Source organism: Canis lupus, chromosome 2 (genome assembly GCF_003254725.2).
Source record: "Canis lupus dingo isolate Sandy chromosome 2, ASM325472v2, whole genome shotgun sequence".
NCBI lineage: Eukaryota > Metazoa > Chordata > Mammalia > Carnivora > Canidae > Canis > Canis lupus.
The window spans coordinates 59,501,044-59,526,076 of record NC_064244.1 but is presented as its reverse complement, the minus strand read 5'-3'; the positions used below and the strand labels follow the sequence as shown (position 1 = coordinate 59,526,076).

At 39.8% G+C, this 25,033-nt stretch overlaps 1 protein-coding gene and 1 long non-coding RNA gene across 18 annotated transcripts in view; one reads left to right on the top strand and one right to left on the bottom strand.

Moving 5' to 3' along the window:
• The window catches only part of LOC118354038 (uncharacterized), a 53,551-nt gene extending 36,556 nt beyond the window's left edge, over window positions 1-16,995 (top strand). Inside the window, exon 6 of one of the 2 annotated variants that reach the window (XR_004813941.2) lies at window positions 16,872-16,995. This is a non-coding gene — a long non-coding RNA (uncharacterized LOC118354038). Of the gene's footprint in view, window positions 1-12,642; window positions 13,048-16,871 lie in introns of those variants that run through there. The other variant, XR_004813942.2, reaches the window with a different exon arrangement.
• LOC112659995 (uncharacterized) overlaps window positions 1-24,943 on the bottom strand; it is a 60,658-nt gene extending 35,715 nt beyond the window's left edge. For 2 of the 16 annotated variants that reach the window (XR_004813930.2, XM_025447282.3), the window contains exons 1-3: window positions 24,600-24,943; window positions 18,161-18,226; window positions 13,434-13,514 (exon numbers count right to left, since the gene is read on the bottom strand). Coding sequence is in view for 3 of the 16 variants with exons in the window: in XM_025447282.3 (XP_025303067.3) it covers window positions 13,434-13,514; window positions 18,161-18,226; window positions 24,600-24,629 (177 nt within the window). In the remaining 13 variants the exon portion in view is untranslated. Of the gene's footprint in view, window positions 1-5,793; window positions 5,938-13,240; window positions 13,515-18,160; window positions 18,227-20,164; window positions 20,293-20,972; window positions 21,022-21,844; window positions 22,927-23,196; window positions 23,640-24,599 lie in introns of those variants that run through there. The other 14 variants (XR_007407380.1, XR_007407377.1, XR_004813936.2 and 11 more) reach the window with 14 other exon arrangements.
• Window positions 24,944-25,033: the final 90 nt, after the last annotated feature.

Below are 25,033 nucleotides of genomic sequence, written 5' to 3'. Positions count from 1 at the left end.
ACAAAATAAAAAACAAGTGGACTATATATCATCCTTTTCTAGGTACTTGAGGTAGTTCGAGTAAACTAAAAACCTGCACAACAAAATAAACCATTAACAAAATAAAAAAAAACAACCTATAGAATGGGGACTATCTGAAATTTCTATATATATAAGGAATTAATATCCAATATATATAAAAATATATAAAGAACTCGTATAACTCAATAACAAAACAAGACAAACAAAACCCAAAATAAATAATCCAATTATAAAATGGGCAAAAATTTGAATAGAATTTTTTCTAAAGAAGATATAGGAATGTCCAACAGGTACATGAAAAGATGCTCACCATCACTAATCATTAGGAAATGCAAATGAAAACCACAATAAGATATCACCTCATACTTGTTAGAAAGACTATCATCAAAAAGACAAGACATAAGAAATGTTGGCATGGATGTGAAGAAAAAAGAACCCTTGTGCACTGTTGGTGGGATTACAAATTAGCACAGCCACTATGGAAAACAGTGTAGAGTTTCCTCAAAAAATTAAAAATAAAACTACCAATAATCTATCAATTCACTTGCTGGGAATCTATCCAAAGGAAATGAAGACACTATCTGCACCCCCATGTTCATACCAGCATTATTTATAAGTCAAGACTTCGAGAGAATCTAAGAATCCTTTGATGGATGAATGGATATTCATAATATTAGCATATCATTCAGGCATAAAATATGAGAAAATCCTACCATATGTACAAAAACATGGATGGATCTTGAAGGCATTATGCTAGGTGAAATAAGTCAGATAAGATAAATGTAAATGGTTTCACTCACAAGTAGAATAATGCTAACACCCCGCTCCAAACACCAAGAACCCAGATTCCCAGGAAAAGAGATCAGATTTGTGGTTACCAAAGGCAGAGGGTAGGGAAAGGGGAATTGGAAGAAAGTATCGAAGATCAAAAGGTACAAACTTCTAGTTATAAGAAAAATAAGTATTAAAAATGTAATGTACAACACGAGGATTACAGCTAACACTGCTGCTGTATGATATACAGGAAAGTTGTTAAGAGAGTAGATCCTAAGAGTTTCCATCACATGAAGATATTTTTTTTCTTTTAATTGTATCTGCAGAAGATGATGGATGTTAACTAAATAATCATTTCACACTATGTGAAATGTGTGTGTTGATGTATCAAACCATCAAGCTATACATCTACTTGCAGTGATTTATGTCAATTACTTCTCAATTAAACTGGATCTCCCCCTACCCAAAATGCTTGTGGATTGTGTATTTTATCAGAGCCTAACAGACCTACAGTAAAGGAAATGCACACTCACAGCTGGCTATAGCCTTCCACAATGAAGAAGGGAAATGTATAAGTCCAGCCCAGTCTAGTCATCCTGTCCCACCTCAGCAAGGTAGGTGATGGTGGTGGGATGACTCAACATGTGTGAAGTTTAGGCAAGAGGCATATGCTCACTGAAAGACTGAGACCTGGTCATAAGGCTGTAGAATGGTTTCCCTCCCTCTGTGCCTTATCACCACATTGATAACAGCCTATTTACAATAGTTCATTTACCCAGTACATCATGTTTGACTATCATGAATAAATTACAAGGCATACAAAAGGCAAAAAACACAATTTAGAGAGATGGAGCAAGCATCAGAACCAGGCATGGCAAATATATTGAAATTATCAGAATGGGAATTTAAAACAACTATGATCAATATGCTAAGAATGTAATGGATAAAATAGATAGTATGCAAGAACAGATGGGCAAGATATGCAGAAAGATGGAAATTCTAAGAAAGAATCAAAAAGAAATGCTGGAAATAAAAAAATACTATAACAGAAATGAAAAATCCCTTTGATGGGCTTATAAGTAGACTGGGCATGGTTGAGGAAAGGATCCCTGATCTTGAGGATATCTCAATAGAAACCTCCAAAATCAAAAAGAGAAAAATGACTGAAAAATACTGGAACAGCATAGCCAAGAACTGTGGGACAACTATGACAGGGGTACATATGCATAATGGGAATACCAGAAGGAAAAGAAAGAAATAGGAGAAATATTTGAAGTAATAATAATGGAAAAATTCCCAATATTGAGGTCAGACACCAAATCACAGTTCCAGGAAACTGAGAGAACAATAAGTAGAATAAAGTGCCAAGAAATACTATACCTAGCATTTAAATTGCAGACAATCAAAGGTAAAGAGAAAATTCTGACAAGAAGGGTGCCTGGGTGGTTAAGTGTGTCTGACTTCAGCTCAGGTCATGATCTTGGGGTCCTGGGATTGAGTCTCACATCGTTGGACTCCCTACTCAGTGGGGAATCTGCTTCTCCATCTCTCTCTCCCTCTCCCTTCCCCTGTTGTGTTCTCTTTCTCTCTCAAATAAATAAATAAAATCTTAAAAAAAAATCCTGAAAGGAGCCAGAGGGGAGGAAAATGATATTGGTCAGAAACTCAGATCTACATAAAGAAGGGAAGAGCACTGGAAAAGAAATAAGTGAAAGTTAAAACAAAACAAAAACCTCTCTTTTTTCTATTTTCTATTCTTAATTGATCTATTTGTTCAAAATCATAATAAAAGCAATGTATTTGATTATGTATGCTTATATATGCTTATGTATGTATATGGACAAGTGAAATGAATAACAGCAGTGATACAGGGACAAGATGGGGGAATTAGGATTATTTTGTTATTATAAGTTACTTACACTACCTCTGAAGTGGTATACTGTTATTTTAAAGTTGTATTAGTTGTAAATGTATATTGTAAAGTCTAAAGCAACCACTACAAAAGTAAAAAAAAAAAAAGTATAACTGATATATTAAGAAAGGAGAGAAAATGAAATACTATAAAATGGACAATTAAAACCACCAAGGGTGGGATGCCTGGATAGCTCAGTAGGTTAAGCATCTGCCTTTGGCTCAAGTTATGATCTCAGGGTCCTGAGATTGAGCCCTACATTGAGCTCCCTTCTCAGCAGGGATTCTGCATCTCCCTTTCCTTCTGCTCCTGTCCCCCACTCGTTTTTTCTCTCTCTCTCTTTCAAATAAATAAATAAAATCTTAAAAAAAAAATCACAAAAGGCAGAAAGAAAGAAAACAAAAACAGGAATAAAGAACAAAAGCAACAGATAGAAAACAGAGACAAACATGGTAGGTACTAATTCAACTATATCAAGAATCAGTCTAAACATCAAGGTCTAAATATACCAATTAAAAGGCAAACATAGTAGCAGTGGATAAAAAATAAAAATAGTAAATTAAAAAAAAACAAGACCTAAGCATATATTGTCTATGAGAAACTCACTTTAAATATAAAGATACATATAGATTAAAAGTTAATAGATGGAGGAAGATAAACCATGCTAACACTAATAAAAAATAAAGCAGGAGTAGCTAACTTTAGACACAATACATTTCAAAGCAAGTAATGTTATAAGGCATAAAAAGGGACATTACATAAAGATAAGGGGGTTAATGTTCAAGAATACATAGTAATCCTTAATGTGTATGCATCTAACAACAGAGTCAAATATGCAAAGCAAAAACTAATAGAACTGAAGGAAAAATAAATGAATCCATTATTATAGTTGAAGACTTTAACACCCTTCTATCATAAATGAACAGACCCAACAGGTAGAAAATCAGTAAGAACATAGTTGAATTCAACACCACCATCAAGAAACTAAATATAATGGATATCTGTTGATTATTTCATCCAATGACAGCAGTATACACAGTCTTTTCAAGCTCACAGGGAACATTTGCTAAGGTAGATGACATTCTGGGCCATAAAACACACCTTACAAGTTTAAAAGAATAGGACTCAAACAATATATACTCCCAAACTACACTGGAATTAAACTTAATGAAACCAATAACAGATAGCTGAAAGACTCAAGATACTTGAATATTAAATAACATACGGGTCAAAGAAGAAATCTCAAGAGAAATTTCAAAACATTTTCAACTAAATCAAAATGAAAACACAACTTAGCAAAATTTGTGTGATGGAGGAAAAGCAGTTTTTAGAGGAAAATTCATAGCTTTTGAATGCATATATTAGAAAAAAAGAAAGTTCAAAAATCAATAATCTAAGTTTCCACCTTAGGAAATTAGAGAGAAAAAGCAAGTTAAATCTAAAGTAAGCAGAAGAAAGGAATAATAAAAATTAGAGCAAAAATTAATTTAAAAAGCCAAGACATCAATAGAGAAAATCAATGAAACCAAAAGCTAGTTCTTTGAAAGAAATTAATGAAACTGGTAATCCTCTAGCCAAGCTAATTAAGATAAAAGGAAAGAGGATACAAATTACTAATATCATAACTGAACGTGGGATAAAATGGATAATATAGGAATACTACGAATGTCGTGCTCACAAATTCAACAATCTAGATGAAATAGATCAATCCCTTAAAAGACACAATCTGCCAAAACTTACCCAAGAATAAACAATCTGTGTATGCAGATGATATGATTGTCTATGTAGAAAATTAGAATCAATAATAAAAAAAAACCTGTAATTAACAAACAATTACAAGCAAGATAGCAGGATACAGTTCAATATAGAAAAGTCAAATGTTTTATTATATACCAGCAATGAATAAGTGAAATTTGAAATTATAATTATAATGAAATACTTAAGTATAAATCTAACAAAATATGTACAAGATCGATATGAGGAAAACTATAAAACTCTGATGAGAGAAATAAAAGAAAAACTAAATAAATGAAGAGGTAGCTCATGTTCATGGATAGGATGACTCAGTATTATCAAGATGTCAGTTTTTCTCAACCTGCTCTATAGATTCCATGCAATTCCAATCAAAATCCCAGCAGTTATTTGTGGATATAGACAAACCAATCCTAAAATTTATATGGAGGAGCAAAAGATCCACGATAGCCAGCAAAGGACTGAGAGAGAAGAACAAAATTGGAGGACTGACACTACCCAACTTTAAGACAGTGTAGCATTAGTGAATGAATAAATGAATAGGTCAATGGAATAGAATAGAGACTAGAAACAGACCCATATATATCTAGTCAACACATCTTTGATAAAGAAGAGGCAAAACATGGAGCAAAGAGACCCTTTTCAACCAATGGTACTATGAAAAGTGAATCTAGACACAGGGCTTAAGCCCCTCACAGAAATTCATTCAAAATAGGTCACAGACCTAAATGTATGGCATAACATTATAAAACTCCTAGAATATAACATAGAAGAAGCTCTCGATAATACTGTATTTGATAATAACTTTTTATGCACCACCAAAGGCATGATCCATGAAAGAAAGAATTGGCAAGTAGGATTTCATTAAAATATTTTTTTTTTTTGCTCTGTGAAAGATACCATTAAGAGAATGAAAAGAGGAAAACATTTGCAAAATACACATCTGATAAAGAACTGTTATCCAAAATAGACAAAGAAACCTTAAAATTCAGCAATAAGAAAATGAGCAACTCAATTTAAAAATGGGCCGAAGTTCTTAACAGGCATTTCCACAAAGAAGCTGGCAAATAAGCATATGAAAAGATTTTGTAGGTCATCAGTGAAGTGTAAATCAAAAGAATTATGAGATACCACTATACACCTATTAGAATGGTCAAAATTCAAGGCACAGACACCACCAAGTGCTGGTGATGATATGGAGCACCAGGAACTCTTATTCATTGTTGTTGAGAATGGGAAATGGTGCAGCTACCTTTGCAAGACAGTCTGGCAAATAAATATAAAACTAAATACTCTTACCATACATCGCAGCAATGGCCGTCCTTGGTACTTACCCAAAGGAGTTGAAAATTTATATCCACACAAAAACCTACAGCAGCTTTACTCATAATTGCCAAAACTCGGTAACAACCAAGATGTCCTCCATTAGTTGAGCAGATAAACTGTGGTACATCCACAGACCGGAATATTATTCAGCCCTAAAAAAGAAATGAGCTATCAAACTATGAAAACACATGGAGGAACCTTAAATGCATATTACTAAGTGAAAGAAGTCCATCTGAAAAGGCTACATACGTGTGATTCCAGCTATATGACATCTGAAAAGACAAAACTACAGAGATAGAAAAGGTCAGTGGTTGGCAAGAGTTAGTGGGGAGGAGGGAGGGATGAATAGGTGGAACACAGTTTTTTTTTTTAGGGCAGTGAAATTATTCTGTATGATGCTATAATGGTGGATACATATCATTATATATTTGTCCAAACCCACAGAATGTACAACACCAAGAGTGAAGCCTAATGTCAACTATGGCCTTTGCTGATTATGATGTGTAAATGCTGGCTCATCAATCCTAACAAATGTCCCACAATGGTAGGGAATGTTGGTAGTGGGGAGGTTGTGCATGATAGTAGGAATAGACTAAGATGTGGGATTTAAGAGATTTTAGAAGGTGAAATTGACCCAGCCTGATAGAAGGTATGAGATTAACACTGATCTGATTTGGTAACTAGAGCAAGAGCTCTATGAAGACATTGAGCTCTTCGATGTCATGAACCAATATAACATGTTCAGGAGGGCATAGAAAGAAGTAGACTCAGAGCAGAGAGGACAGAGGGCCAATCGGGAGCTGTCCCAGCAGACAGCTGAAAATCTGAGACCAGGGTTCAAGCAAGGAAACAGTTCTGAAGGGAAGGCTACATCCCAGTAGAGCAGTCACATTTGAGGGATACATCAAGGGAGGTGGTCTACAAAAGCAACAGGGTTAGAGGCCAAAGAATTCAGGACAGCAGCATTTCAGAAGCCAAAGACACTGCTATATGCACAGCATGGCTAAGTCCAGTGAGATTGAAAAACACCAGATATAGGCCTTTGTGTAACTAGAAAACCAGATCACATGTGCTAAACGGAAAGCCAGAGTGCAGAAAGCTAACATAAAGCCACATTTCTGTTTTGTTTGTTTGTTTGTTTTTGTTTTGTGTTTTGTGTTTCTAGACACATCTTTCTATAAGCTTGGCAGTTAAGGAGGGGAATATTCCGTGTGGAGCTTAGAGGGAGAGTCCAAGTCTAGAGGGAACATTTTAGAATGGGAGCTATTGAGGAAGATAAGTGAAGGAGATTTTTAAGATATAGAAGACAGCTAAGAAATCAGGAGAAAACAGAAAAGAGAAAAGAAGCGGTTAGCTAGACAAGAGACAAGCTACCCATTCTGAAAAATGAGGGACAGTAGTAAGGTTGGCCATTGGAAAGGTACAGAAATAAGGTATAATGGTTTGCTCAAAAAATGATCTGATTTGGTTTTACAATCAAAACATGCACTAAGTCAGCTTCTAGGTTTCAAAGTAAAAAATTCAAGTAAGTACCAAGTTCCAACTCCCTTCTAACTCGAAAATCTGCATATTCAAACTCAACAATTTTGGTCCTCACTCTTATGAGCAAACAAGTTAGAACTCTCTATTTCATAACTACTCTGGAATAGTCAGGAACTACTGTCCATCTCTGCTCCAGTCTCTGCTTCCACCAGCCATCAGGTAGAAAGTCAAGGTAGCATTGAACTCCCCACCCCCCCCCCCGCCACCCCCATGAACACGGCAGTGCCCTCTGGAAGTATAAATGTTCATTTTCATAGATTTGAGAGTCCTAAGTTTTCCTCATGATATATGCCAATTATATTAAGCATATACAGGCAGAAATATCATAAAAAGCTACCTTCATGATTAACAATCCACTGGCTAGACTATAAGCTCTGTGAGGGAAGGATCGTGCCCACTGTGGTCTCTACTCTATGACAAATGCTATCCAGTATCCAATACCTAGCAGGTGCTCGTTAAGTACTTGTGGGATGAATGTCTACGGTAGTAAAATCCAGATAAAATCACATAGTAATCGGGGCTCCTGGGCAGCTCAGTCGGTTAGCATCTGCCTTTGGCTCAAGTCATGATCCCGGGATCCTGGGATAGAGCCCTGCATTGGGCTCCCTGCTCAGCAGGGAGTATGCTTCTCCCTCGCCATCTGCCTGCCACTACCCCTGCTTGCGCACTCAATGCTGTGTCAAATAAATACATAAAACCTTTTTTTAAAAATTACATACTAATCACTTAAGCATATGTTGTAATCCAAACCCATTAAGTTTCTCAAAACAAAAACAGTCTCCAGTGTTTTTTCCTTGGAAATGTTTTATCCCTATCTTAAAATTTCTATGCACAGGGGAACCTCGGTGGCTCAGTGGTTGAGCATCTGCCTCTGGCTCAGGTCGTGATCCCAGGGTCCTGGGATTGACTCCCGCATCAGGGTCCCCACGGGAGCCTGCTTTTTTTTCCCTCTGCCTATGTCTCTGCCTCTCTCTGTCTCTCAAGAGTAAATAAATCTTTAAAAAAATTTCTGTGCACAATTGAAATTTATTACACCTCATGTTTTGGAGACAACTATGGCTGGGAACACTTACTTTACTTCCTTTACACACTTTTGAACCCCATCTTTTTCAAAACAAACATAGCCTGGTAATAGTGAACCCTTCATCTCAGACTTGCTTCTCATAGCTGTATCACATGATAAAGAAACAGGGAATAATGACAGAAAACAAACACACTTTTTGAGAAATTTTCCCATTAAGGGGAAAAAAAAATCTGCACCACCGTGGAAGAAGAGATTTGTTTCTTGCCTGCTTACTCGTTGGTGAGTTCCAAACTCCTTGGCTATTCTACTGGCACCTCAAAACCATTTGGGTGCCATTTCTTCCCATCAGACCTACTCGCTGGGATCTTGGTCCCAGAACACCGACACCATGACCTGATTGTGTAAGCCCTGTGGACATCCTCATTGTCATACTTCTTCTTTACCCTCATATGAAATGGGTCATCAAGCCCTTTTATTTCCAGCATCTCAGTGTTTTCCATCAATCCTTTAATACCTCTCCTTCCCTGGCCACTCTCCTAGCTCACGCGACTATTCTGTGCTGGGCTGAAATGGTGAAATGGTCTATTTATGCCCCATCTCCACGGTATGCTAAGCCCTATGCTCCTAAACAAACACTGCATACTGTTCACCATTTTCATCTCCAGGCCTGAGCCCTGTGCTCACTTTACTGATTTTAGGGAACATGTCGGATTCATATTTGGTTCCCTGGATTTATTACAATGTTTAGGGACAGCAGGTATGCACAAAGAGAAGTGAATGAATGCAATATTCTATTGACTAAAATTCAGTTCTGAGATTAATACGCTTGAACTTGCTACTTATACCCGTATTTGGTGACCAAATGTCAATATGACGTGCAGACGGCAAAGTAGACATTTATTTCTGACATATATAGAATAAGAACACATCAAGAATCTGGTTGTGAAAGAAGCCTCCCTAAATTGAATTTCCAGAACTGGGGAAAGCAGCAAGTCACCTGAGTTTACTTTTTGTTTTCCATTCAAAAGGTCCTCATCATTACTTACTAGTTAGTCATTTCATCCTGCTGGGACTCAGTTTCTTCATATGTAAAATGAGTCTTTTCCAGCTTCAAAAGCATGCAAAAGGAAGTGGCCTGCTATTTTTATGCATTGAGTTTGAAAGGTATTTTGAATAAGGCGCCTAGAAAAATAAAATACTCCACCAATGTGTCTTGCAACTCACACTTTAGTGTATGTATACATAAAAGTTTAAAGATGGCGAGTGGGTTAAGGTAATTTAGCAATAAGTTGTTCTAAAAAGATTTTGTGGAGAATATATATATAAACAATTATAGACAAAATTATAAAGTGCCTGGTATTTTAAAAGAATAGACCTAGAATACAGCAATCATGGCAGAGTCAGGAAGTCTAGTGGTAACCAACCTATGATTTGCAGTATTTGTAAAAAAATTTTAAAAACCTGACTAAAATTGCAGTTTTATTTTATTTTTCAAACTGCTAAACACTATTACACGATGATCCCTTAATGCTTCCTCTTCATATATACTCAAGACTTTTAAGTTGCCAACCTAGCATAGCTCTTGCACTAAACACGATTTGTGTTGGCAATGTCATGTAGTTGGGTATACTGGGATCAATATTATTACATATAAAACCCTGACTACCTTAATTTTTATGTCTTTTATAACCACTTTGATCAAATCATCTTTCTAAGTCCCCAACTTCTTTTGTTATTTAAGGCCCCAAATAAACTAGAATTCTAAGAAGCATGATTGTCTTACAGATTATGCATTTAAGACACTGAAGAAGTATAAAACCTCTTATTCCTTATAAAATGTAAAGAGAATAAAATAGAATCTTTTGTTCTACATACATACATACACACACACACACACCAACAGATGGAGGCTTAAAAGCTAAGACATACTTCCAAGCCTTAGTTTAAGGAGGAAGAGTACCCACTTGTTTTTTTTTTTTTTTTTTCACTCAAACCCACATATTTAAATTTAAATATTACTCTTTCAAACAGCATGCCACATTTCTGGTGAGTTCCTAAAACATAGGAAGCTGTTAAATAGACTTTTGGGCAGTGACTACCCCTGCAATGTCCCAGGAAATTCTAGCCAGACCAGATTCCTCTCTACTTTCAACTAAACCACACAGGAGCTCATTTCTGTCTCTGCGGATATCCTTCCCTGTATCACATATATGCTCCTTCAAACTTCAAGCCTGCCATCTTCTGTGAGGCCTGCTTCAGCAGTTCCAGCTGGCCTAGACTTTCTTCCGAGTTCTGAAGATTCTGGAGTTCTAGTAGCACGCAGTCATGTCGGTCTGTCGGTTTCTTTTTACTTTCTCCCCTGTCCCCACCCCCTATTCTATGCCCTACTGAGAACCAGGCTGAGAGAAGAGGGGGGCTCTTAGGTTCCCAGTGCCTAGAAGTGCCAGAACATGGGGTGTTTCGGCAGCTCCTCAACGATGAGTGACCTACTGGTATTTAAAGATCACACGCGCACATGCTATCTTTTATAACCAGGTCATTTTTAAGGGCAAGGATGATTCTATTGTCTTAGGCCATTTCTATCACTGTGGTCATAAACATAACATGCTGAGATAAAAACTATATTTAGAAGCCCTGAAAGATTGGGGTCCTCTGAGCCTAGTGCCTCACTGGAAAAAATTAAAGATTTATAATATTGACTTTTGTTAGCAGGATCACTGTAACCAGTAAGTGACATCCAATGCTTCTAAAAATGAAATGGAGCTCAGTCTTTGCTGAGAGTTCTAAAGTCAGTATATATAATGGAAGAAAATAAGAGTCAAAATTGTCCTCGAAAAATCTTTTCAGTGGGTCACCCCCGAAATATAGCATCCATGGTTTTGTACATGTCTCATTATGTCAAGGCACATACAATAAAGCAGTATAATTTCCACCAGGGTTGGGAACAGAGCTGTTCCTTCCAATAAGCATTGTAAGCATCCATATAAAGTAGTTAACATTTCTGGGGGTCGTGTACTAGGGAAAGACACTTTTTGGCTTTTATTTCCTTCTTTTCCTTACAAACACAAGTCTTATAGTTGAATCAAATGAGCATGAAATGCAACACTACAGAGAACGAACTGTTAAGATAATGATTTAATTCTACAAGTAAAAAACCGTAGGCAAGATGAGAGTGACAAAAGCATGAGTCTATCAGTTTGGAAGCTACCATGGTATGTCCTTGAACGCCAAGTCTGTATTAACACTTGGAAAACTCCCCCTACATTTCTCTAAGTAACCCGTCAGCTCTGCAGCACCTTCTCTACAATATATATCTACCTTTATCCCTCTACATACAAATTGTTTACAAAAAAAAAAGCAGCAATTTTTTCCAGAAGTATTTCTCTAAAAATAAGAACAAAATCTAGGTTGTGGAGAACTGTTTTTGATATCTGGCTACAAGTTATTCAAGATAGTCTGCATATTTTAAAATCAGAAACAAATCCAGTTAAAGCAAAGACACCGCAAAAATGTCGATGTCCGCCTTGTCTCCCCTTCCACACACACAAAATCAAGTCTAGTCATAAAAAGAAATACTCTGTGTAATTATCATATGACCCACAATTGCACTCCTGGGCATTTTTCCCAGGAAAAATGAAAACTTATGTTCACACAAAAACCTGTACACGAATGTTTATAGCCCTTTTATTCGTAACAGTCAGAAACCGGAAACAACCCTGAAGTCCCGACTGGTGAATGGTTAGTTAGTTAAACAATCTGCAGGACCACCATACCATGGAATACTACCCAACAATAAAAAAGAACAAAGTCCTGAATAAGTACAAGTTGAATTTCCAGTAAAATATGCTGAGCAAGAAAAGCCAATTCCAAAAGGTAACACACTATGGAATTCCACTTCTGTGACATTCTGGCAAAGACAAAATGATAGAAATGGAGAACAGACGAGTGGTTGCTGGGGTTAAGGAGAAGGGGCAAGAGAGATGGGGAGTATGGATATGAAAGGATAATATGAGGAATCCCTGTGGTGATGGGAATGTTCTGTACCTTCTGTAGCAACGTTAACGGCCAGGCTGTGATATTACACTACATGTTATTAGCGTCACTATTGGCAAAACCGGGTAAAAAGTATATGGGAGCCCTCCATTAGTTAGCTGCGGGTGAAATCTGGAATTATTTTGAAATACAAAGTTTAATTAAAAATTTAAAAAGAAATAGTCTAGCCTAATAAATTTACTTGGCGATACTGAGATCCAAGCTTAAGAATAATCACCGCACCTTTGATTCTTTGTAGAAACTACAGAAGTGGATGGAGTACAAACTGGGTCAAGCACAAAACAGTGACCCACAGTAGTTTCTATGGGTGTCACCGGCATCTGTGAATCTCCCCAGTTTCCGCACTGAGGACTGTCTCTGATCAGACACCGCAGAGGCCAGAGGAATCCTTCTGTTTTCCTACAGATGCCACACACCACAACAAGGCATTTCCCAATGGCAAGGCAACCCATTATTAGTCGGTCTACACAAATATAAGAACTCTGTGAAAGAACTGGATATCATCTTCTTTACATAAATCAAATATTCAAACACATATCAAATGATCTGCCCGTTAAGGCAACATTTTCATGTATCTGAGTTGCGCTAATAGATTTTGTGAGGAGAAATGTTCTATTCCAAGGGGATTAATATAGAGAAGTAAAAAAAAAAAAAAATGCATGGATACTTTTCAAGTCTTTTTTCTCCCATAACTGTAATAGTTATATTACATATATAACGATGCTGAACTGCTGGAAGAATCGCTATGACAGAGACAGGGATTTTTTTTTTTCCGGAACCCTCTTTTTTCAAGTATAAACATTCATTCGATCCAATAAAGACATTTTAGAAAAAAGTCAACATACAGAATTGATTTTATTTTTTCTATGCTTTGATTCAAACAGAAAATGTTTGGTGATACTCTACAATACTAGTCATTTCAAACAAAATGGATGATCAAGAAGAACATGACCTTCTGTGTAACAAGTGAGGATCTGAATTGGAAAAATATTTTTGTCTATAAATAGGAACATCCAAAACAATTTAAACCTCTTGAGCACTTGATTGTCCCAGGTCCTTTGTGTCTAGATTGAACAGACCACAGGAAGTTTCAAAGCCTGATATCCAAATCTAAAAGAGAAAAAAAAGAAAAAAAGATCTATTTAGTTGTCATGATCACTGTCATGTTCAATCCCTAATATCTCAGACTTCACCAACTGCACTTTCTGCTTAGGGGAAAGACAAATCACCAATCAATTATGTACATTAATTAAAAATGGTACCTTTAGGAGGTGTTTTCATACGTTAGTAATTGGGGTATTTCCTCTCACTGATGATTTTGAAATCTTTTCGATATCACATTAGCCAGGATGCCCTAAACATTTGCAAACACTTAATGCTACAGTCTACATACACTATCGAATTGCCCTCCAAAAGTGGTGGTATGATTCTGCAACTGGTTGAGGTCACATGGAAAATAGAATTATATGCTAATTTGTTCCTATATTAAGTTATCATAGAAGGTCAGACCAAATACAGCAAAATGAATTCTGGAAAAAAAATTAACTAAGTAGATTGGTATGTACCGTATCAAAGTAAACTGTTTATCTTAATAGATACAAATAACAAGAAAGATTTTTTAAAAGGGGGCATTTTCTCCTTTTCCAAAAAAAAAAAAAAAAAAAAAATGTCTTAACTAACCCCAGGCAATAAGTTGCATGATTTAAAAACACTCTATATAAATAATTTTTCCTTAAAGAACAAGGGCAGAGTATTTTTTTTTCCCAAGGGGGGGAAATGGAGAAGGACGTAGTATCCAAAAGAGAATCATTTCCCCAGAAAAAGCCTTACTTTAACTACATATTTATTAAAACCTACTTCACATAAGTAGTTCTATACATGCACTGTAAAATGAACCCACAAGTTTAAACCATATGATGTGGTCAAGAAGTGCTGAGAATAATACATTTATTTTTTATCTCCAAAATAAATGACAATATAGATGTTCTCATTAGCCTAGATTTGTCTGGAAAAAAAAATGTTTTATTTAAAAAAACTACGGAGAAAAAAACCTATATTCATTTCTTTTTCTGGAAGGCATATCTATAGATATCACCTTATCCATGGATAAGTTGTACAGTTAGTACATCAACTTAAAAAAAAGAACTGTAAAGCCAATTAATAATTGAAGAGTTTGTGGGCAACCAGTTTTATATGTAATAATGATGTACTTCTCACAGTTCTAGTTTCAAAGGTCTGTTTATAGAAAAAGCACAAGAATTTGGGGGAGGGGGTGATAGAGAAATAGAATCTTACAGTATCTGAAACCATGGGACCAGTGATTTTATAAAGCGTCGGATCTACTGCAGAATACAACTAAGACCAGTGACAGAGTGTCATACCCTTAGGCAAATTCCTGAGGATGGGGGAAATGATAATTTTTGTTCTAGAGTCTATCCTTTTGTCCATTAAGAAATAGGTTTCTATTTTTCATTTTATTGCAACATTTCCAGGGCCATCCTACAAGATAACTAGCACTCACAAAGAGCCATCTGAATTTTATTTCAATCGGAACTCATTATTAATTTTTAAAGGGCCTTTACCTACTGCTTTTAATAAGATGCCGTTACTATTAGTTATCATAAAGTACGTTGGAGTTCCACGAATTATCAGTTTGATATCTTGTTCAAATACTTCCTTTTTTCTGCTATATATTACTAGCAATTTTTACCCTATTTTCTCCTAACCAAGTTAGATACGAAGATACTTATTCAGGCACAAAGTCTTCAGGCTCCTTGATGGATTCTAAAATACAGCTATATACTTCTCTACTATTATTCTTGCCTGGAGGACCTTATGCATTAGGATCTTAATCTATGAAAAGTTGGGAATTACATTCAAAAAATGGGAGGGAAGTTGGACAAAAATGAAAACATGCACCGATGCCTAAGTAAATTAATCTTCGTTCACTGAAAGCAATCTGATGTCCAGGGACTGGGAATTATTCTCCCATAAAATACGGTGCATTAAATTCTACAATAACCCATTTGAAATGTCCTAAGATAATGATTATGTCATCTACAAATGATCATACATATAGTTATATTTTAATATTCATGACTGGAGGTTCTAATGCAAAATATGCTGCAACTGTGAATATACTAAGTCGGTTAAAGATAAGATCAAGGAAATCAAATTCTATGACTGAAAGTTAAGACTCAAAATCAGATTTGCAAAAAAGAATCGATAAATAGTAAAGGCAAAAATATTTGGCCCCAGGTTGTTATCACAAACAACACTATCATTCCTGATGGTTTGCATATAAAACTCCTTATCTCCAGGAGCTGGTTGAAAAGAATGAAAAGCTTCTTACAACCAGCTAAAAAGAAAGTCTTTACCAGGCTCCTTGAAAAAGCTCATTTTCACATTACTCAGGCTTCATTATGCTAAATCAATATTCGTTTAGTCACTGGGGTTATTGACATATTTTAAAATAAAAGTATACCCTTCAGCTACTGCACTCATTACAGGTAATTTGTCTTGTCAGAGAGCAGGGAATATTATCCTAGTCTTTCAGGGGCTGACAGCCCATGGAAATACCTCCCCATGGTTACAACTGTAAATAATTTTAAGGTAAAATATTGAAAAATCAATGACTGTTTCCTGCAATCTGTCACAAACAAATCAATCATAATCTGTACTGCCAGAGAGTATGATTTGAAGGAGATGGGAGCAGATGTAATTCTTGGCTGAAATCTCTCATTTCAAAATCACTTCACATAATGGTGTCATCATTTAAACACTCAACAGTCAGTACAACTGCCACTGTAACATCTAGTTGGACAAAACCACAAGGAGGAGGAGGAGAAAACGCCATCGCTATTATGTTAACAAACATTTAATTTTAATGACTGCTGCATTAGTAAATTTCAGCTGAAAAACAGTTTCACCTGTCCGCTTTCACGGTCCCACATTAATCAAGGCTGCTGGTCTACGTCCGAATGCTTAATAAATTAGCCTCTGACTCAAAACTTGACTCTCCCACATACACCTTTTATTTTCAATGTCCACTACAGAGAATGGGATTTGGGATTAATAAATGAGACATCTGGATTGTAGAATATCCATAATTCTGCTCATATAACAAAGACAAAAAAATCAGTATCATAGATGTCAAGATTATACTTTTAAAGTAGGTATAAAGGTCTCTGAGTGACCCGGATATTAAATTTTATATTTTCCTTCTATTAATACATATTGCATTTCAACTTTGTAATACTGTAGCCTATTTTAAGATGACCAGCAAGACCCAGTCACTTCAAAAATACCCTTGCATTCTATACCCGAGCTATCGAGTGATATTTTAAAAACTGGAGTAATAACCCAAGCATCTGAAGTGTAAAAGTTGGTCAAGGTCATAATATTGAATTGTTTTGTGAATGTAAACTGCTTTCCAAGTAATCACTTTGATATCACCATTTTTCCTAGGCTACATCTTAATGGCTTCCTCGGCTTACAACTGCTACCTTGGCATCAATACAAGAACCTGAGATTGGTATATTTCCCCTTCTTGTTCTGTTAACCGAAAACGTCATTTGATTTAAAGTTCAAAGAGTCTGTTTTCTGCAGGTTTTTGTTTTTAAATGTACACTAGCTCTTTTAATGGAAGAATTTGGTTTTAGCTACCACACTGCTTACCAATTTCCTAATTATATAATTGGATACCATGAAACCCTTTATTGTCCTATTAATATCCCTCCACAGGTATAGTTCAAGAAGTAGATGTTTTTGGTGACTAGAAAAGTATATCATTTTTCTTAAAAAGGAAAAAAAATAGATATAAATATCATTCCCCAACTAAAGCCTACATAAACATTCTTAGACACAGTCAGTGGTCTTTCATAAAAGAGTTTTACTCTGTTTTTAATTTCACCTGCATATTCAATGTGGCAACACAGCATGATACAAATTTCTTCTGGCTACAAATTGTGCATGAATATTGTTCCTCAATAATCTTAGAGTCATTCTTTAACACTAACATTAGATGTTTGAAAATGGAAAAAAAAAAAAAAAACCCCACAAGGGTAAATGATCAACGATATCATCCAGAGTAAAACAGAGTCTTCCATTCCATGTGAATCCCTGCAACAGCTGCAGAGGAAGCAGCAAGCCAACCTAATGAGAGGAAAAGGAAAGTATATTATCCGTAACCTAGGATTGCAAGGAAAATGGAAAGGGACCTAAAGGGGTGAACAACAAGGCAAAGGACCCATGTGTGTGCGACCCCTTGCACCAGAGCAGCCCAGGCTGGGCCCAGGCTCACTCCTTGGCAGAGCTCTGGAGCCAGTTGTCAACCACCAAGTCTCCCACTCAGAGTCTGGGTGAGGCTGGCAGTAGATCGCCCTGCAGAGAGTGCATTCCCAGAGAAGGCAACAAAGACTGGGAGGTAAATGAGGACAGCCAAGCAACATGCTGAATGCACGCACATCAGCCACAAACTAAAATGACGTCTACTAGAACTGGGGAGGCCACCATCACAGATCTAATTCTCAGAAAGAAGCTATTTTAAGGGTGCTGAGTATGCCTAGATGAGATTTCTCAGCTCTCCGGGCACAGCCCACAGTCCTAGGAGAAGCAGCTCAAAACTCAGCACAGGAAAATCAGATCGTTTCATACCCCACATTTAAAGAAATTGCTGTCTGGTAGATAAAGTTCTTATATGTAATAAAGGCTCAGGATTACAGAGGAAAGTATTCTTTTAAAAGAGATAATATTACCTCCCTATCTTCCGAATCTCCTCCTTCCGATAGCCAGTACAGAAGCTCCATTATGAACTGTAGATTCTTAAAAAGAAAAACAGCAACAGTTAGCTTCATCTTTCCTTCACTTCCTTCCTTCATGGAATTACAATTTAATTACCAATACTTCAATTGATTTTATTCCTGAATGACACATTTCTCAAAAAGCATACTCTAGCTATTTCCACTAGAGAACATTTAGTACAACCGTCTCAATTAATCAACCATAACCCATTACTGTTGAAATGACATGTTTTCTTCATATTTTTTTTAAATAGGGGACACTCCCACCTATTTTATATAAAAAGAGTACCAGTTTTAATACATATGAATATCATCAATACAGATGAAACATGAATCTTAATAGCAAATTTTGGCTGACAACAGATATAAAACAAAACCCATCTGCATATAGGTTTAGATTTTTCTTAGGGTGGGGGCGGGGGGGGGAATCGCCAACCAATACTCAGTAAAAATTCAACATGGTTGAAAACAACAACAAAACAACAAAGATTAAGCTTAAAGTCAAATGGAGAGAAATCAGCTGCTCACTACTTCACATTTTCCTTAGATTCCTGTTGTGTATTTTCTAACTTGCTGTAAGGCATCAGCTCCTGGTCATACATGAAACCCCATCTCCATAAGACCCAATCAGAGACTGGGCAACACAAGTGTATTATTTGAAAACAATTATGTATCACTTCATTTTTATGTTAAAAATCACTTTAAGCCCTTTGAAAGTTTATACAGAAGCATTTGTTCTACGCAGGCTGTACTAACTAGAGTTGCTTTCTGTTTAAATTAGCCTTTTTTCCTTTGGTCATACGATCATCTTTTTTACTTAACAAAATATTCTCTACCACTAAATCCAGTTCCTTGCTCTCCCCAATAGACAACGTGAATATTCTGCAAAAGAATTTTTTCTCATCTTTATATTCAGCGGCCCCTATTTTGATGAGAAATGACAAGCTTTACACATACCTGTACACCCTCTGTCATTAAAAGAGTTTAGTACCCATGCCTGGAGTTGATCCTCCTATTAAAGTTATTCTTAAAAGAGCTGGGTAATGAAAATAATGAAAGACTATAATTTGGTATAAACAGATTATTTCCTTTAAATAATAATTCCATTCCTATAAAATGTAACCTCAGTCTTGACTTTTACGGAAAGCACTGAGTTTATAAATTTCACCATCCAATGATATCATAAAAAATTAATTATTCAGTGTATTTCCACGAATCAGAAATTTTTCTAATTTACTGAACCTCTGGCGAATGCATTTAGTAAAATTTTAATAATCAAAGGCCTCAAGTGACATTCTTTACATTCTGTACTTAGTTCCTATTACCAATATAAATACTTTGGTAAAACCAACACTGATGCTATTTTGGGTTTACTCCATACATAAACATACTGTGTTACAGACACTCACTTGCAGATGAGCTTGGGGATATGCAAGGACAAATTTCAGCCAACATTTGGAGGAACCCCATAATTCAGAAGTGAACTAAAACATCCAAATGCATTATGGAAGCGTCATACTTATAAACTGCACACACACACACACACACACACGCAAAAATGAAAATGATTCTGCTTAAAGAAACACAGAAGACTAGTTAAATACTTTGGGGATATTAGATAGGAATATCTAATCTAATTTTCTCCAAGGTATCACTCCATATTACTCCAAATAAACAAATAAAGGCTGTATCAAGGTGTGGAATATCATTAGCCTGAGAAAAGGCTAGAAAAATGAATTACATAAATGACAACTGCAGGAGAAAATTGTATTTCCTTCTCCTGAACAAATGTTAAGTGCATCCTTACTAATAAAGATTTAAACTTGAACTACATTAGAATATACTAGTTTTCAATTTTGAAGCATCTAAGTTAATTTGCCAAGCTAAATTGGTGCTTAGGTATACTCTAGCTATGAAAACACTGTGAATTTATGCAGAAATAAGTTATAAGTATCATACTTCAGAGTAGTGCTGTGACAGCAAACCATAGTCATTACTGCACAAGAGAAAAACAAGTCCAGGATTTTACATCTTCTTAGAGTTGCATCAACTGCATCTTTCAAGCAGAATTATTCTCTATAAAACAGCTAACAATATACCAAAAAGATGTTAAAATTAAAGAGCCAATAAAATGTAGAAATTGAAGAGAAATACACATATATACATATTGAGCTATTACTACACAAAAAAAGGCTGTGCTACCTCAGAGCTAAAACAGTATTCCAAATATGATACTCTCTTGATATTCTATTTTAAAGAACACATTTAACTCGCTTATGACTACATGACTTCATTTACTTGCACATTATCAACTGAAGAATGTTTAATTTTTTCCTAAGCTTTCTAGTAATGTAAAAATATATTAACAATTATTTAGTGTTATTCATTAAAACAGACAATAGGTAATTAGTTCACATTCTTATGTCATTTCTTTTAACACTGCATATAAAATTTGAAAATAACACATGGATAAACAGCATAGGGATGCTGATCTTAGCTGCCAGAACAAAAATTTTGATGGGGGGCGTGGGGGATAAGTAAAGTAATTATCTCGAAATTAATGCTCTTGTTTTAGTTTCAGCAAACAAATCTAAATAAGTCTTTCTTTGATTTTAGTTTACCATGTAATTCTAGCCAGCTAATTATCCTTGGAGTCACGAATGAGCTGTGACTCTACACCTGGCTTCTCCGATCATATGCCTATGGCCTCCTCCACTTTCATTTCCTCTTTCTACAATGAGTTTTAATATTAAAGAAAAACACTCACACATCTTATATACACACTGATGGACAGCCAGCTTCCAGGAAATCATGAGCTACAAAGAGAGGGGGGAAAATCTTAATGCAATACTTATGTTAAAGGGTATTAGGTGCTGGGTGAGCCAAGGGTAATATAATCAGCAGCATCCGTCTCGCTATTGTTTTGCATTCAGAAATCTGAAGTAAAGGACAGTAATATTATTTTAGTGGTCGCCCAGGTTATGATTCAGATCCTTAAACTAATAAGAGGCTAAATGCACTTATGCCCACTTGCCCATAATTTGAATTTATAGACAGTATTTTGGAAGAAATAAAACAGTTTTCTTCTCTTTCTGTTAATAAAAACAAGGCATTCCATAAAGAACTAAGCTAAGTACTTGATGATGTGAAAAGAGAAACTACTTTAGATCATTAAAACATTCTAGGAGACAGTTTCCCAAAATATAAAGTAGCATAAATTTCTCCTATATTTGCCTTCTTATTATATTCCTGTTTCTGCGCATTAAGCGAGCCTTCCTCTACAGATTTATTCTCAACGCTAATAAATGTTTGCTTAATAACAGACTGTCTCATTTATGCTTTTTTTCCCCCTAAGTTAGTAACCATGACTCCACAAAGAGCACAAAGAAAGCTGACAAAGGCATGGCCCAAAAGCCACAAGTAGTATTACTACATGCCAGAGCACTTAACATTAAACTACCATTTCTCTCTAAAACTTCTGTTGCCAAAGTGCTCACAAAATCTGGAAGCTCAAAGACAGGTTTCAAGTGCAATTAAATTCTCCAAAAGCAAAACTGTACAAAAATATGCCGCCCTTCTTATGTCACCATTTTATAGACAACATTTTCTCAGGATCTTAATTAAGATAACGATGCACACCTGTGTCAACATTCTCTGGCAAGACAGCCTTATCAATCATAATCCTTTAAGTACACTCCGAAACAGCAAAGCGATATGACAGGAGCAATCTGTTGCCTTTCCTAGTGCCCGTGTTGTGTCTCTCCTACAAGAATGATGAGATCTTTAAAATACAGCAGACCCACTTTTATGGGTCTTTAAAGTTTTAACTGTAAACAGTTATTACGCTAAATAAACAGGAATAACCTCTTTTGCACTTGATTTAAACGATGACAACTGCACAGCCAAAACTCGAGGAGCAAGCTCTGCGGCCATGTCTTAGCCATGCAATTGTGGATCTTACTTGGAAGCTTTGCATGTTAAGAGTTACGCGTAACCGCATCCGTGCGGACGCGACAAACCAATGAACCTTTTTTAGGAAGTCTTAAGATCCCAATTTTTTAAAGCGCCACGTTAAAAACAAACAGGGCACGCCTACCCTCAGTGGAAGTTAAAAATGTTCAGAAAGACACAAATGCAAGAATAATCCCCCCGCCTCCCCCCTCCCCCCCCCACGCCAAAAGAGGAGTCATCTGGGGAACGTGGGAGGAGGGGGCGAGGGCTCCCCCTCCGCGGGGGCGAAGCTCCAGCACGAGGCCAGCCGGACCGCGGCTTCGCCGGGGAGCAGGGACCCAAGCGGGAAAGCTGACGATAAAGGAGAAGGGAGGGAGGGGAGAGCGGACCTCAACCGTACCCACGGCCAGGATCAAAAAGGGAAAAACCTCGTGTTTACCACCAGAAAAGGAAAAAGACTTCCCCACGGACACGGAGCACCCCCGCCAGATGCTATCTAGATCCCACCAGTTCTTCCATTTCACGTATTAGCACAAGTCGGAGACGCGGGGCGGCCGCGGCCAGCCGAGCAGCGGAGCCATCAATGTGCAAATAAAGCAGAAAATAGAGACATCCTTAAGAAATGAGTCTTAAATTTGACGTAGAGCGGAGGTGACAACCACAGCAACAGAACCATAAATTCGAAAGGCTTCAGCATCTTTCAGGATTCTCTCCAGCCCCCGACACCGAAACCACGGCAGGAGGAGGACCGAGGGGAGGGCGGGGGCGGGGCGGGGCGGGGGCGGCCCGGGGCGGCCGCTGCTGGAAGGAGGACGTCGGTGTCCGCGACTCCCCTCCTCCGCGGCTCCGCGGCCTCGGCCGCGCGTGGGTGGCGGGGACACGCCCACGCGCGCCGGCCCGGGGCCCGCGACCTCGCGAGAGGCCCGCCCGCCGCCGCGCGGGGCGCCGCCGCGTCCGTCCGGGGCACGGGGGGCCGCGGGCGCGGCTCGAGGGCAGGAGGCCCGGCCGGCCGCGGCGGCACCGGCGGGCGCGGGACTCACCTACTGTCCGGCGCGGGCGCGCGGGCTGCGGACGCTCCCTCGTGGCTGGCGCGAGCCCCCGGCGGGCGGCGCGCGCGGGCCGCTACCGACCGTTAGCGCGAGGGGCCGCGGCGGCGGCGGCGGCAGCGGCGGCGGCGGCGGCGGCGGCGGCGGCGGGCGGAGCCGGGGGCGGGCGCTGAGCAGCGCCAGGGCCGCGGGAGGCGGGAGCGGAGGCAGCGGGGCGGGGTCGCCCCCCGCGACCACCCGGCCTCCACCGAACCCTGCTGCCCGCGTGGCCAGCACTGCCCAGCTCCGCGCTCCCTCCCGCGCCGACCGGCAGTCCCCGCCGCTGCGCCTCGCCGCCGTCTCCGCGGGCTGGCAGCCACCTGGGCCGGGTTGCGCCCGCCTCCGCGGCCGCCGGCTTCTCGTCTCCATGACAATAGCGCGCCGCCGCCCCGCCCGGCCCCACCCCCTCGGCGCCGGGACTCGGAGGGCCGCGGGCTGCCGTCGCTGAGGGGCAGGGCCAACGGAGGCCAGCGTCCAATCAGAGACGGAGGCAGGGAGGCACTGGGCGGGGCCGACCGAAGCACTGTCCAATGTGGGCTGGAGGGGCGGGGCCGGGAGGAAGCGGACGCGGGGGAGGAGTTAGCGCGCGTGCGTGAAGTCCCGCCGCCCAACGTCACCGAGTTGACCGACCCGGTTGCTGTGCGGGGACTGGAGCTCTGGAAATAAAGCGTATCTTGCCGGCGACAGGCATCGTGGGGAACCGCGTGCTTGTGCTTCGGCTTGCGTGTGGCCCAGGCTTATACAAGTTCACCAAGTCCCTGCGCCCGAGCTTCAGGGGAGTGCCCCGCCCCGTGCCAGCAGCCCCCTGTTTAGGTTCACCAGCGCCCCTGTCTGTCCCGGAGTTCGAGCGCGTCTGGCTTCGGGCGGCGCGGGCTGGAGAGCCAGGCAGGGGGGCTGTTTTGTATTCTATCCGTGTGGCCGTCGTGGGCAAGGGCTCTGCCTGTGACTCAGTTGTGTGTGTTTGCCTTGCCAGCGCCTCGCTGAACAAACAGTGGTTGGGTTGGGCAATGCCGGGTGTTTGCAATGCAGCGGGGGCGGGTGTTAGAGTGCGCGCTAAGGGGAAGGGGACCCTCACCCTCCACCCCCACCCCCACCCCACCCCAACCCCCGGCCTGGCAGGGGGAGCCGAGGATGGAAAGCCCCGAGAAAGAGGCGGTGCGTCCTGGCGGGGGCGGGAGGGTCCGGAGGCCCGCTCCGGGACAGCTGCTTCTCCGTAGGGCAGCTCCCACCCGTTACCTCTCCTCCAGAGAAAGGCTACCCCGCCGTCCCGGGCCCCGCCCCGCCCTCGCCGTTTGGCGGGGAGCTGGTGGAAGGGAGGCCGGAGACGTGCAGATGTCCGGGGCCTGTGTCTCGCCCACCTGCTGCTGCTGGCGGAGAGGGCCGCTCATCTCGGCCCCCCTGCGCCCTGGACGAAGGCACCCCTCCGTCTCTCCCAGGGACCTCCATTCCGGGTCTCCAACTGGCTCCCCGGCTCCCCGGCTGGGGGGGGAGAAGCCGGGGGCAGGTAGGCGGCGGTCCGCCTGGGAGCCCAGCCTCTCGCGGAGCAAGACGTCCGCTAATTGCGCGGTTTCCTGCGGCCGGCACAGAGCGGAGCGCTCGCGGGCGCCCAGTCAGCCGCCTCGTCGCCTTTGTGCCTCGGAGCGACCGGACCCGCCACCAGGGCCCGCCTTGCGTCGGATCCGCCGCTCCACCCCGACTTAGCTGGGAAGGAAAGTTGGAAAAGATCGGCGCGCCTGGGATGTGATTGTCATCCTGGGGCCGGCGCTCGAGAGTCTGAGAAAGAGAGAAGAGA